The sequence below is a fragment of the Phalacrocorax aristotelis genome, chromosome 1 (assembly GCF_949628215.1).
Source record: "Phalacrocorax aristotelis chromosome 1, bGulAri2.1, whole genome shotgun sequence".
NCBI classification, from domain to species: Eukaryota; Metazoa; Chordata; class Aves; order Suliformes; family Phalacrocoracidae; genus Phalacrocorax; species Phalacrocorax aristotelis.
In genome coordinates, this window is record NC_134276.1 from 207,633,438 (window position 1) to 207,648,966 (window position 15,529).

General features: G+C 36.2%; 1 protein-coding gene across 6 annotated transcripts in view; it reads right to left on the reverse strand.

Annotated features, from left to right (window-relative positions):
* Positions 1 to 3,740: 3,740 nt before the first annotated feature.
* The window catches only part of CACNA2D1 (calcium voltage-gated channel auxiliary subunit alpha2delta 1), a 428,757-nt gene continuing 416,968 nt past the window's right edge, over positions 3,741 to 15,529 (reverse strand). For all 6 annotated transcript variants that reach the window (XM_075081513.1, XM_075081510.1, XM_075081507.1 and 3 more), the window contains 2 exons: positions 13,721 to 13,803; positions 3,741 to 4,947 (listed from right to left, as the gene is read on the reverse strand). In XM_075081513.1, coding sequence (XP_074937614.1) covers positions 4,831 to 4,947; positions 13,721 to 13,803 — 200 coding nt within the window. In that variant the 3' untranslated portion in view covers positions 3,741 to 4,830. The remainder of the gene's footprint in view (positions 4,948 to 13,720; positions 13,804 to 15,529) is intronic.

A 15,529-nucleotide genomic window follows, 5' to 3' on the forward strand; every position in this document is an offset into this window, starting at 1 on the left:
CCACAATGAGGCAGGAATGAGGGTTTGCTGCACATCCTCCTTTGAACCCCAATAAGTGCGTTAAGTCACTGCTTCCCCACTGGAAAACCTCTCCCTTTCAGACACTTGGATGCCATTATATAGTAAACTCAGAACTATTATATAGCAAATTATGTAGGCTCTTATTTACATGTTTTTATTTACATGAACAATCAAAGTAGTTGTTGACTTTAAATGATAAACTTTTATTCTGAATATACTGTTTTTGCACAAGAATTAACACAACAGTTCTAGGATTATAAACTTTTTATAACATTATTGTACAAATTTTTACAAAAGATTATTTTTTTCAGGCTTTTCAAGTTCCACAAAAGTGTCAAGAGAACACAAGAAAGGGGAGAAAGACCTGCTCGCCTTGCAAGAGCAACCAAGCCTTTTTTTGCTGAAACGGACACTGAGCATTTCAATAAAAATATCCCAGAAAGCATGATCCAGACATTCCATACAACACAAGAAGAGAAGACAGCTTTGTCAGATCACAATCGCAATTTCATGGCATCTGAACGAGACAGTATCCCTTTAGCCTCAGTGAAATTATTTCTTCAAGATGATGTTTTTCTTTTAAACTGTAAGCAGGACAGATGCAAGTAGCTGGGAAGAGGGTGAGGCTAACTTTTCAAAACTCTTGAATTGTTTTCAGACGCTTTGTTTTAATCTTTTTACAGTAGTGTACAATGAGTATTAACAATATTAACATTGTGGTATGAAAAAAAATAATAAAACTGGCCTTTTTTGAAGGCTTGGATGTCTGATGAAGCCAGGGTAAAGTTTATCCTAAGGAAGGAGTTATTAAGATTTCACTTTCAGTCGACATTCCAAAAACACCCGAGTGCGTTGCAGTGCCTTGCAGGCATTAATATACTTCTTAATAACCAGTGTGCTAGCATCTGAATTTTTAGGAGCAGCGGGACTGAGGTTGTGTTTTGAAATTAAGACATACTAAGCACAATTTCTGAGCTTAAGTGTTAATGGGAACAAAAGGTCTTAATGTCTCTTCAGTGATACTGAAAAACCACAGCAAGTAACACTTGGGTTGCAAAGGTCACTTAAAAGGGATACTGCCTATTTGAACCCAGTAAGGCCAGTTTTTAAGTTACTAAAAGGAATACTTTAGGAAAACTTACAAATGGCAGCAACACTGTTTTTTGTCAAGTTAAGCAGTAAAGCCTCAAGCATTAGAAACATGAAAAAAGATCATACTAAAGTCTTAAAGGTACAGGACCTAAAAATCTTGTCAATCAAACTTGCTATGTCATGTTAAAAACCTGTTACAAATATGGACCACGGTCAGTGTTTTGGCAGTAATGCTGGTTGTTTAAATGAAAAACTAGAAAGAAACCTTTCATGTTAAGTCCTCAGATCATGTTTTGCACAGTACCATGCTGTAACAACTTTAATGGTGGTTATTTGTCAGACATACAATCGGCTGCATGACTTCTGCGTAAACTGAAACAGTCCCAACAGTTCCCTTAGTGCTATTTAAAGGATACGAGCAAATCTCAACTGAGCTTTTTATCCAGCTTTAAAAAAAAAAAACTTTTTACAACATATTGCAATTTGAAAATGTCTCAATTTAAACCCTAGGATCAAGTTTCTTCTCTCACAGACAACAGAAGATGAGCATTATGCATTATGTGAGAGTAAGGATAGTCTTCTGCATGAGAATATGTATTTCTTCACACAAGTTATTTCTGACAGACTGGCATCCACATTTTGCAATAGCTGAGGTTCACATTGCATTTTCTGTCTGTGTTTTGTAATTTGCAGATATCTAGGTAGTGCATGTTAAAAAATCTTGACCATCACTTGGATATAATCAAAATATATATTGTTTTCTGCAAAAAGAAACCAAAACTTCATTTTTTCCTTTTTAAAATATTGAGTTCTATAGGGACAGTACTAAGCCCTCTGGGAGGGCCAGATCCTGAGTTTAATGGCTGGAAGGCTAATTGTTTATTCGGAAACATGTTTCTTCAGGTCATATAGAGGGGCAGAGGAGAGGAACAAAGGACACTTCCCTCTCTGGGTAACCCAAGAAGGCAAATGTGTCTGCATGGCATGGGCTTCTCCCTCTTTTTGTGTTTGAGCACTCTAAGGGAAGTGGGATGAGAGCAAAAGCCACGATTGTTTTCTGTGGCAGCACGACTTTGTGCCGTCTTTCTTGCTGCCTACAGACTTTAACAAAGTCTTTATTAAATAACTCAAAATATGGCCTACCAGAGTAAGCAAATTGTTCTAAAATGTTAAATAATGTAACTTTTCCATGAAGGGTTTCTTTTGGGAAGCTAAGAGAAAGCTATAGAGAACTTAATATACTGACAATCTTTCAAGAAATTAAAGGAGAAAATTGCAAACTATTATGTATTTTAAGTAATCTTAGAGTAAAAGCTATGAATGTAGTAAGTTTTGGCCTAATCCTACAAAACTTGTTCCTCCCATAAAATTTCAATTGACCATGTTAAGGGAAAATACAGATGCAGCCTCAGCATTAGAAAAACTCAAACCAATTTTTTATCAGGTGGCAACTGGTGATAGGGTGAAGAGAAGGGCAGTAGTATGACTGGAAGGAAGAGCTCCAAGACTATTTCCACTCATATTATCAAAATCAGCTCACCTTCCCTGAGGAGGACCTGAAGTCACCCAACACATTTAATTGTAGTTTTAACCCCATGACTTTACTAGAGATATTTTTTAAAAAAGCTAAATCTGATCACTGAACAAAAGGCCAGGTTTTATTTTTTTCACTCACTGTATTCCCAAACATGAGAAAATACATTGCCGGAGCCAATGTACGTGAGAAAAACAATGAACCAGCCATGGGTACAACTATAGTAGACGTCTGATCTTTTAAGCCATGCTGTGGCTTTGAGTAGCTTCCTCAGTTTTCATAGGATATTAATGCATGCCCAATTATTTCTTTAAGCTTTTGGCATGATCAAAATTATATCAATCAACTGCCAGCATATACATACCAATGCTTTGCATTTTCTTATTTTTTAAAGAGCTAGTGTATTGTGCCATGTTAGTATTTGCATATTGCAGTTGTCAGCAGAATTGTACAATACCAGCAGAGTTGCACATTCATTGGTTTAGCTGTCTTGCTATACTGTTTAGTTCTGAAAACTAGAAAAAAGCGCAAATCATATTTTGCATCAACACTATGCTACACTGTAATATTGTAATTTACTGCACCAATCTGTATCACCAATGAGGTTGTATAAAAACAACTTCTAAAATTATTATTCACAATCAAGTATCAATGTGCATACATATAGATTCAAGGCTCCCCGTTTGTTTAGATTTTTTCTGATCTCAGCAACCAGGACATTTTGCTGTTAAGTATGCTATTTTCAATAATAAATAGCAACAGCAGAAGCTTTAATATTATGGGTGGTTTTATATGAAGAAAACAAAGGGGGAACCTGATATGAACCTTAGAGAACATATACTTCCAAAAATAAATGTGTTAAATCTGATTTTTATGTACTTAAAATATCTGTACACAGGTTTTCATGTAAGATCACTATTCTGTAAAAAATCCAACTCAACCCTTTTGTTACGATAGCTATATTTACCCTATTTTCTCAGTTTTTTCATTGCACAGTATATTCAGAGCTCTGTTTCATATTATTATTTAATATTATTTGATTGCAACACATTGCAATGTTCAGTTTCTCACACAATATAAGAATCACTCAGTTACCTTTTCAATGGACTATATTCTACCATCAAAGAAAACAAACTGAAAAACAATAACATAGCATCATCATCATGCAAAGTACCCTTGGAAACCAACGTTCAAATATCACAAAGACATTTTTTATTCACAAGGTTTTTTGTTGGAGCCTTTGAAGGATTCTACTAGCTTTATATATAACTGCATTGCGAAAAGAAGGTGAATATTACATTGAAATTAATATTTTTTTCTGACAGAAGATGACACCAAGTTTAAGATGAGAATCACATTCTAGTTAAACTCTCAAGCACTTTTATATTTTTAAAAACAGAAGTTTCCTTCCTTCCTTCCTTCCTTCCTTCCTTCCTTCCTTCCTTCCTTCCTTCCTTCCTTCCTTCCTTCCTTCCTTCCTTCCTTCCTTCCTTCCTTCCTTCCTTCCTTCCTTCCTTCCTCCCTCCCTCCCTCCCTCCCTCCCTCCCTCCCTCCCTCCCTTCCTTCCTTCTAACAATTTATCAACCTACCAAAACTTAGCTACATGATTCATTTTGGAAGAATAAACCACTCATCATAAAGCATTTCAATCATGCTGAACTTCTCATGAAGACTAGCCAATATTTTCATTTTACTCAACTAGTTTGGACAGAACTGATGTTCAAAGCAGCCATCATGGTGCTAGTAATGTATATTGGGGAGCATGTTCTCTTTTCTTTTTTTTTTTAATAACTGTTCACGTAAAAGAATATAAATCTTCAAGATATCCAAAGCTTAAAAGAAATGAAAATCAGATGCATAAGCTATTGTTAGGGGAGCCCTTTTACATGAAGTCATCAAGATTACAACAACAAACAAACAAAAAATAATCTTAGATTCCCCAATGGAGCACGTCTAGAATTCTGTTCAGATGACATAGATGATGCAGCATTCACACACATTTAAGGATCCGACACTCCAACATGCAGCCACCGTGGGTGCCTTTATAAGTCTCACAACAAGTAACCAGACACAAGCACTGCTGTTCTGCTGCTGTCTGAATAGCTGACCCTTTTTAAAATTAAACTGAGGCTATCGTTTTGGCCAGGTCTTGATTAAGTTATGCAGGTTTTGGTTTAACAAGGTCATAACTGGCAGTGTCTGCTGCCAGATAACAGCCAAAGCAGGACCAACTGAATTCCTACCATAGACCACAGTGATGGACTCAGACCAGAGACACCACCGCAGTCGGCCGAATCTTCCTGTTGACAAGAAAAGAATAAATCATTTAACATTAAGTTCAATTAAATTTCCCGAGGAGTAATCTACATTTCAGTCTTCAACATTTTGAACTATCCTTGAGGCATCCTTTTTGGTCTTATATATGTTATTTTGCCTAATATAACAGTAAAATAATTCCTGGAAGTTTGTCTGATTTTTGATACAAAGAGCGGCATTACTACATTAACTATAAGCATGGGAGGATTAAATACTTACAAGGCTTACTGCAGTCACTTGTGAACTAGATGGGATACTTACACAATCAAACAAGAAATGCTATGGACTATGCCTGGGGGGGGCCATTAACCACATCTATATTCCTTAAAATTACATCAGTTTGGAAGTTTTGAGTATCACTTTATTGCAGGGAAAGATGGAAGAACAGATAACTTTTCAAGATTAGAAAACAAATACCAGAATATGTTCATGTCCATTTCATCAACATAATCACACATTAAAACAAATATGTTCTGCAGGTGAAGATATGGTCAAAGAGAATGAAAATCCTTTCTCTGTCTCTGATACTGTATTCAAGTATGAGAACCAAATGTTCTATGGGCTTTTTGTAGACATTTGATGCAGTCTGTAAAGAAGACACCCTCCAGTTTGAGGGCTCCCTCTGAGCTGCACTGCTCTGCTGCTCATCGGTGGACTTAACTATTCATTATGCCACACAGTAATTGCACCTCTTTTCCCCATTCCTCTTTACCATTTGTTGCTTGTTTGGTCCCCTTTGCCTATAATGCATAATATATTTCACATTATGGACTTATTCATTAGTCTAGCTGAAATACATTTGATATCCGTTCTGGAGTCTGTAACATCTTTACACCTTCTTGTTTCTCAGGACTGTCACAATCTATGTTTGGCTGTATAAAACACCAGGACAACGTTCCAGCTGTCCCCTGTACTGCTCTGTCCACCGAGTCTGAGATTCATGAGTAGGCTGAAAATATTTGGTCTTCCTCTCGTTTTCACTGTACTCTGTACCCACGGTATAAAAAGGCACTTTCCATTTTCCAAGGGATCCCAAGCCTCCAAGGACAAGACAACAGTGTAGGTGGGAAGGGATTTAGGTCTGTTAGGAACTGGGTAAGCTTCTTGAGCCGGAGGAGCATGAGCAGGGAAGGACAGACCACACTTCAACAGTACCAGAGCCTGGCTGCTGGCACAGAAACTAAAAAAGTTTTAGAACAAAAAGCAGAGGAAAACCAACAAGCATGGAACAGCACCTGATTCAGACTGACATGCCACTGAGCTATACGTAACTAATACTGAATGTGCTTCAGAGAAAGCTGGAGGGTGTGGGGATAGAAAGTACAATCAGGATAAATAGGGAAGGGTCATTAAAATACCTTTAATTTATTTGGCACATCCTTAAGCAAAACACTCAAGTGCTTCTACACCAATGCTAGGAACATAAAATTAAGATGGAGGAATGCAGACAAGACATCAATGAACCATCCCAAAATAATACACATATCAGAAACCTGGTGAAAGGAGAATAATCAGCAGGACAGAGCACTGACAGGCTACCAGCTTTGTAAGAATAGCAGCGTAGGACGTACAGCAGAAGGGTAGCATGTAAAGGATAACACAAAGTGTAATAGCATAGAAGTATTACAGGAAAAGGAAAGTGTGATGGAATCTCTGTGGGTTAGAGATTTCAGTCTAATAATAAAAATGTAATGCTAGGATTGCACTGCTGACCACCTGATCAAAGTGACAATATCAATCATGAAATGCTACATGAGATTAGAGAAGCCACATATAGACTGGACTGTTGCCTTATCAAAAAGAGATGTAGAGATCACATAATTGGATATGGTAATTTTTTCTTTTTCAACAGCCTTTGAATCTTTAGTGGTGCATGGGGCCTCTTCAAACTTATTCGTAGAGAGCTGCTCTGTATAGCCTAGTATAGCTCTAGTAGATCACAATGCAGTAGGATTTAGCATTGTTGTGAGAGAGATGAGGCCAAACAAATACAAAAGATACTAATTTCAAGAAAGGGAACTATGTGAAAAATTACCAAAAGCAGTTAAAAAAACCCCAAACAACCCCAAAACCAAGACAACAGAAAAAAAAAACCCTAACAAACAAACAAACAAAAAGCAGAAAGCAGGAAAAAACCCTAAAGAAACACCTCAAAAAGCAAGTTCCTCATAAGGATCCAGAAGAACATTTAGAAATATTGCATTGGATACTCACATAAAATGAATACCACAATTAAAACAACCAACCACCACCCCTCCCGCCAAAAGTCAGCTCCCAAACAAATGAAAAACCACCCACCCCCCAAAAAAAACCCCCAAAGAAACATCCCTGCATGAATCAGTAAGGAAACTAAGTGCAGTGTCATGCAAAAAAAGGTCAGTATTTAAGAAATCAAGTTTACTCAAACGGGCAAGAACAGAAAAGACCACAAAAATGGCAGATTAGATGTAAGCAGGAAATAAGGAGGGCTGATAAAGAATTTTTGATGACCTTCCTGCAAAAATGATAGTAGAAAGTTTTGAATAAAGCAAAAGCACAAAGCCAAATATGGAGTTAGGGCAACCGCTTCATAACAGAAGTGTAAAGAAGGAACTTGGGGATTACAGAGCATAGCAAAGGGCTTCAATGACTTCTTTGTGTCAGTTTTAAGGTGTGAAAACATTAATGAGATTCCCACCACACACATGCATTCTTTAAAGCAGAGAGGTCAGGGGAATCAGAATCAGTTTAGAATAGATATACAGATAATCAGATAAAGCAGACAAATTAGATTCAGTATGTTATCAGGTATTATAACATCCATCAACAGCCTCCTTTAGAAACTTGGATGTAAAAAACCCTAAACAAACAAAAACCAGCATTCAAGTTATTCAGAAAAAGAAAGAAGAAAAAAGACATTTAATTGTGTCCTAAAGCAAATAGCTCACTTTAATCGCCCTTCTTTATCAATAGTAGCCATTTCCAGACATGTCTCTGTTAGCTTTATAATTTAGTTCTCTAATTTTGGCTTAGGCTTTTTTTTTAGTTGATTGCACTCTACAAGTTCAAAGTTCCTAAGGCTTCCGGTCAACAAGTAAGTCACAAGTGAACTCTGCTGCACCAGATTGGGAGTACGATGCGAAAATTTGAAGATGCACTGAACTTTCTGGTTTATTTAGTTTGGCTCTGTCACTTTTTGCATCTGCATTGTGTCTTGTTATGTAGTTTTATTTCTATTCAAAGCATGTAAAAATAACCCTGTTGCTTCTTCCTCACAGTAAGTACCATCAGAAACAGAATTATCAGCAAAGGTTTCTTCTCATATGAAGTCAATGAACAGTACTCAGTGCTAGCTCTTGGTATTTAAGATTCTTATCACTGAAATTATAGAAGAGTAATCTTTGAAGAAATAGCCTAAAGTAAAGCACCAGGTTTAAAATTTTCCAACAGAGGGTAGATGTCTGGAGAGTAAGTAAGAAATAAATTGAAGGTCGTACACCAAACTGTGCATAATAGGAAGGGGAAAATATCATTATAGTGAAAATGGCATCCAGCATGGATACAGAGTAGATGGACCTCCACATATCGAATTATACAGTACTCAGCTTTCATGTCACCTCCGCGCTAGACCAAATATTGGGTAAATTATGTTGATGAATTAAACCTACCACTACATGTTCTTGAAAAAACCTCCATTCTGTTGCCCATTTCTATTTGCTTGTTGAGATATTTTTAAACTACGTCACAAATTATGGGCACTGCTTTTACATTAAATAGTTATAGTATGTAATATTCCTGTTGGATTGAAAAGATATATTTTTATATGCTCTGCTCTCTCCCTAAGACTACACAGAGCAGTTTTTAAAGGATTCACAACTTCACAACAGTGGAGAATGTCTTGGAAGCCTCATGCAGGAGAGGCATCTTCTTATTATGAATGACAGAGTTAAACTGTACTAGACAAAAGTATACAAGGTTTATACACATATTTCACGGTTGGTGAGATTTTAACCTCATATTGATCAAAGTCACATTGAATTTATGAGGTTTGTAGACTAATTTACAGTGGTAAACCTGCAGTTCTGCCAAGAACAATTTCTAAATATTTTCTCTGGAATCAGTTATTCTTCTGTGTCCTAAGCCAAGACAAAAATAGTAGTGGCTAAGAAGGTACAGTAAATCCTATCTAGATTACTTTTTCCTCCCCAGCATTGCACATTATAATTTTCTTGTGTGCTTCCACTGTTGTGAAAATTGCAAGAAATATATATTTTAAAAGTCTGATTACATGCTGATTTACATAAATTCAAGAAATCAGCAGTTTTATGGAAATGAGTGGGATCCCGTCATTAATTTGGAACAAGACTGAGCAAAAGCTCAGTTTTGAACAGTCTTCAAAATGCCTTTTTTGAAAACACTTCCCCTGTTCCTGAGCTTTAAGAAAAATTCCCGTTTCCTGTAAATGTTTTTTTGGGGGGGATTTCTTATAAAATTTCTTATAACAAATTACATAGCATCTTTTTATCTTATCTTTACCTTATCTTATCTTTACCTTATCTTATCTTTACCTCTGCCAGTGCAATTAGACACTAAAGTATTTTTAAGCAGTTTCACTGAAATTTTCCAGCCCATTACATTAGTCACTACTACATTAGTCACACAGAAAAACTGAATAACCAACAGATCAGTTGGGGATGTCCTCTCTTTGTTGTCTTCAGAATAATATTCTGTACAGTATTTCTCTTTGAAGAGAGAAAGAATGGGAAAATGAATTGGAAAGAATCCTCTTTAGACAGTTTCATTTCATCAGAACTGTATCAGAAATTTCTTGCATTAATAAGTCACATGTCAAACTTCCTTGCATGCTTGAGGTAGAGAAGTGTCAAATTCAAATGCCATCTCCTTCATGTCACGCCTTACTATGATAACTCTGGAGAGGCTTATTTTACAACATCACACACTGTGAAAATTATTCAACACTTGCAGAATGGAAAATGAATGTGATTTTAAAACCGTATATTCACTGTTAAGCATTAAACCCACATATTCACTGCTATATATCAACATTTCCTTGAAGGCAGTGCCAGTCCAAAATTTTACAGACAGACATGGAAATATAAATACATATATATACACACATACATCTAGGTCTAGAAACATACTTTCTACTCCTTTAGATACTTCTAAAGTATCTAAATAACTATTTAATGTACTAAAACTTTGTCTTGGAACCTTAATAATTTCTCAGAACCCATTGTGCTACACTGAATATAAAAAAAGATAAAACAACAATATCTGCCAAAAAGCTTCTGATCTGGCCTTTTGATATCAGTTGCTTACCTCAAAGTTACACATTTTATAAGCAAATATTTTAAATGCTTCATATTGCATGGAGAACACCTTTGCTTTTAGAGTAATTTCAAGTTCCAATGCATGGTCTTTCATAAATTTTGTGTTACCCTTCTTTGTCTGGACTACGACACAAAGCTGTCAAAGCTGTACAGCTACCCACACACAGATCAGGGATAGAGCCAATCCTATCAAGACGTATACAGTTGTCTGGGCTGCTAATCACCTTCAAAGCTCTCACTGACATCCCTGGGAGCTGATGGAAATAAGGCATTCCCAGAAGGGGCTAAAAGCTTGTAGAGTTCTCTTTATTCTCAGGCATGGCAAACAAAACCAGCTTGCATATACAAAGTAAGAGCAAGATATTCAAGGGGGTGATAAAGACTATTTTGTTATCCTTGATGAAAAAAACAAAACCAAACCGTCATTATTGAACCTGGTCAGCTAGTTTGTATCTGTGTTGGCTTCAGTGATTTTAATAAAACCACACAGATTAATGTCCAGTGAGAACTTATTTCCAAAATCACAAAGTTATTAAAAACAGGGTGGACGAATAATATTACCTTTACAACTTTCTGCTGCCAAAAGTCTATCAGCTAAAATTACATTTCATGGGTTTCCCAGTATTTTGGTTTGCCTTCTTGAGCAGAAAGATCATTTTCAACATAAAGAATTCAGCTCATGGTGAGTCTCTGCTGCTTTATGTACATTGGACAGTAGATTTTCAATTAAAATAAGGTTACTTGCAGAGCAAATTGCATGAGTAAGAACATGAGCTGTTAAGCCTCTGTATTTCAAGGTGAAATACCACTGGCTTGGAGGAGGGGACTTTCACCCTTCCTCACAACCTTCAGCCATGGCTGTGCAAGTTCCTAGGCTTGCTAGAAATTAAATAATTTAAATACAGAAAAGGAAACTTCAAAATCACTCAAATACAGTTGTAAAATAGAACTTTAAACATTTTTTCACTGATGTTCAAGTGATATTAATTGAATCTTCTGCCCAAGTATAAAGACAATATAAGTTATTGAGAAAATGTGTTCTAAGTTGTTACATTTTTCAATATTTTGCTACACTAACTTAAAAAATTACCTCTAAGTTTCCATTTCTGGCTTGTCAGTTGGCTTTACTTTGATAGATATGTTAGTATCTCCCTCTAGTGGTTTTCTGAGTAATAATATTGATTAGAAACCCCTCTAGTGTACAAGGCCGTGAATTTTATTCTCTTTAGATCAGCAGTTCTCTTGCGCACATGCCACTAGCACATGCACACTCTCACACCACTAAATGCAACACAGCCTAAAACGCCAAGGCTTTCATTGTGAAACCGAGAGCATGTACTAGGTCAACAGGACTTCATGTGTCCATATATTTCATTAGAAGAAAACCCCCAATTCCTGCTGTAATTAGGCAATGAATGTATTTAGGATGCAAAAAAATTAAAAAGTAAAAATACAATTTTACTGAATTCAGAGTTTAACCGTAGTGATGCACACTATTACCTTCCGTCATTAACATTTGCATAAATTTGAATGTAGTAAAAAGTCCTTATTCTTCTCGACAGCACCACTTACTCTCACACAGAGCACTCATCCTTGCTATCCCTAAGTACAGCTTTATTTACTCAGCTATTATAGTCTCTTCTAATTACTTTGTACCTTTGTTTGTGCAGAAAACTTTCTTCTATTTCGTTTTAACAGGGACAAGGGAAAAATGTTTTGAACAGATTGACATTGACTCAGTTGGTACACGTGCAATCTCAAAGAGCCAACCATATGAACCCAACAGGTTCCTGTGTCTTTGTACTTGCTATAGGAGAGGCCCTTGTGTTCCGTAATTGTGATTTATAAGGCTCCAGACAGGGTTTTTTCATATTTAATTTCCCTTAATACTGCAATAGTAATTTGCTCCAGATTGTTGCTTCTGGGACTCACTTCATTCTGTTTTCTTTTGTATGCTTAGTAAGTAAAAATGTCTCCTAATTTTTTAAGCCAAGAACAAAACAAAAAAATTAGAGAAAGTAACTGACCATCCACACCACATGAAAACTTGCAGAAAAATGAAGATAGGAGCGGACGTCATGGCAGAGGCACGACTCGTTGTGCATATAGGCTGATCCTATTAATAACAGGCAAAGTAGCAAGTAGAGGAAAGGAAAGAAAACACAGAAAAAAAGACATACAAGATGAGATATCATGCAGATTGCTGGCAGTTAGCAGAGTTAATGTGAAAGCATCCACCCAAGAGCAGCAGATTCACAACAAATTTTGCAAATAAACTTAACCAAAACAATCCACTGTTACAAAACACGACTTACACACTGATTAGCACATCAAGCTAGTGAGCAAGAGTTGTACTTTCACACACAATCATATCAGGAGGATGTGGACTATTTACAAAGGCCAAATTGCTTTTGGATATATTTTCAACTTTGTTTATCCTTTGTTGGCCAGTAAGAAGACTGATTTTTTTAAATAAAATTTGGTTACTAGAAAAATGCATTGAATACCAACTGTCTGGACTTTTTTAACATTACTGACATCTCGGTAATTGTACCTCATTAAAGAAAAGCAGAGATTATACTGGAACAAAGCTTGGTATACAGCAGTTACAGCCAACTAACCGCCCTAGTTTTGGACAATCTTTCCTTTGCAGAACTGGGATGAGGCATTACAAATTACAAATTTTTAAAATAATTATTTTATATAATGGCAGGTACTTCCCTCTTCAGTATGTTTTGACTTGAAATTTATTCTGAACAATTTAAATTCAACATATTCTCTTTCATACAGTATTTTGAAAGGTAAGACAGAGAGTATATTCAAAATAATTTATATACGTGGCACAGTTATTTTTCTCCTTCAAAACTGTAATGTATACAATATAGGGAGTACTAAACAGCATAGTTTTGCTGATTTCAGTAAAGCAATGCACTTTTATACCTGTTAAGAATGTGACTGAAGGTTAATACACTTTTACAGAATTTCTACAAGGAACAACATCCTAAACCAGATACAATATTTTTAATAATTTAATGACACCTTAAATAATATTTGGAAACACTAATATAAAAATACTACTTCTAAGCCAGGATTATCATCTATTTGTGAAAGCCACAGAAGAACTGAATTTCATTGCCCTGTACAGAGACCATCAGTTTTATGCTCACTGATTTTTTACTTTTTAGTGGGAATCATGTGTGAAAGTGCAATGGTTATAGGAAAGGCAGATAAGAAAGCAGCTGCTAATTTTATGTTAATCATGGGATACTTGAAATAGAGTGGCTATGGTCTACAGTGAACAGTATGTTTAGTGATAGATAGGTTACCAGGCACCAAGGTACATTTAAACATAGTTTCATTGCTTTTCTAAAACAGCTCTACAATTGTTTTTAAAGATAGTCCTAAAGTCTTACAAGTTCAATTTTACCTGTTTGGCTTCATCAAAACAGACATCAGGACCCTTTCTGTACCTAGGCTGTTTGACCATTTCACAAGGATTTGGCCCTTCATCTGTTTCTCTGGTTAAGGAGCATGACTGGTTTTCATGCATTGTCCATTAGCAGAATTAACATTCTGTTTTTACTGTCATAGGAGAAGTTTTATGCTAATTCAGATAGTACTGAAATAAACCTCAATAGTCACAGTTCCTTGTTTAAATTAAAGAAAAACAAACCAAGCCAATCCTCCAGATAAATCAAAATCAAATACCCCTTTTTTTTTACACTGCTTTAATCACGAAAATAAACATCCTGCATGACGTTTTAGAACCAGTACTTCCAGAACCATACGCAAAATAAAAATAAAAGCTGAGTTTTTAAAAGTTTTTCTGTATTGCTTTTATTAACGTTGCATAAACATTACAGAAAATATTTGATAAAGTAGTAAATTTTCAATGGTGCTGATTGGTTATAGCATAACTTTCCATTCAGTTATTCTGCTAAAATGAAGATACACAGTAAAAGCAAGGAAACCTGTTTGGAAAAGTAATGCTATATACAGGCTGAAAATTGCAGTGAAGACCTATAAGAACTTCTGGTGTTATTATGTGTACAAATATCATAGACAAGATCATCCACTGTAGGCTTTGATAGTAACTGACAGAAAAACTAGTCAGATCTCATTAGCTTTTCAGAGATGGAGACAGAGAAAATGCTGTCCAAACTAACAGCACAACAGCAGGATAGGAATAGGAGCACTGTCATGCTGTTAATTAGCTAACTGTAAATGCAAGGTAATGCAACAGCTTACATCTCTGAAATCTGTAATTGCTGATATTTAAGTGTAAATGCTATACTTCATGTTTGCCACAGGCTAAAAAGGGACACAATCCATTGCAGCATACCTGAAAGGCATGGATATGGTAAACTGCAAAACTGCCTTCTGTTGAAACCTGCTGGTATTGCCATTCCGTACGTTAGGCTTTTTTTTTATTCCACTGTTGGTAGTACACACATTAAAGCTAAGCTAGACTGTTCCAAAAGATTGAGCACCAAAACTTTACTTGTCTTAGTAGCCCTAACTTACACTTGCATCAATCCTGTTTATGCACTACTGTGGAGTACTACAGCAGCTTCATTGCAATGAGTGAAGATGCCCCATGGAAAAGAAGGCAAGAGGATGGGGAATGTAGTTCCACAGATCTACATTTGTCTTCATTCAGATGTTTTCAGACTCACCTCCCCTTTCCTCTGTCAGGGTCCAGCTGAAAGGGAAGTCAAAATGTAGAAATATTCTAAAAGACCATGTGTACAAGCAAAGGTGTACCAACCAGAAAGAAGCAGAGTCTAATAATAACCATCTGAATAGCACCCAAAGGTCATTCTCTCTGCTCGTGTGATGTTATGCTACATCTGCATCTCACAATGTACCTTAGTCATAGAAAAGAGAGAATAGCTTAGTACTGCATAGTTGGAACAAAAATAAAATAGTTCATTTAGTCAATGAATGAAGCCCACCCACCTGCTCTGGCTGCCATTTGAGGTCATTTATTGCTTTCTAGAAAGTTTGGGTCCCACAGGGAAATGCATGTCATGTGCTCGCTTCCCATCAAACATGCTTCATTTACCATAGCAAGTGCTCTCTATAATTTCAGACAGTGGCAACGTCACTCAAACTGTCGTGGACTGGAGCCAATTAGAATGGTGTAAACTGTGTTTACATAGTTCTGTGATGACATGGATATTGCTTCCACCCCAATGTAACTTCCTTTTCAGCCCAAGCATAGATGGAATTCCAG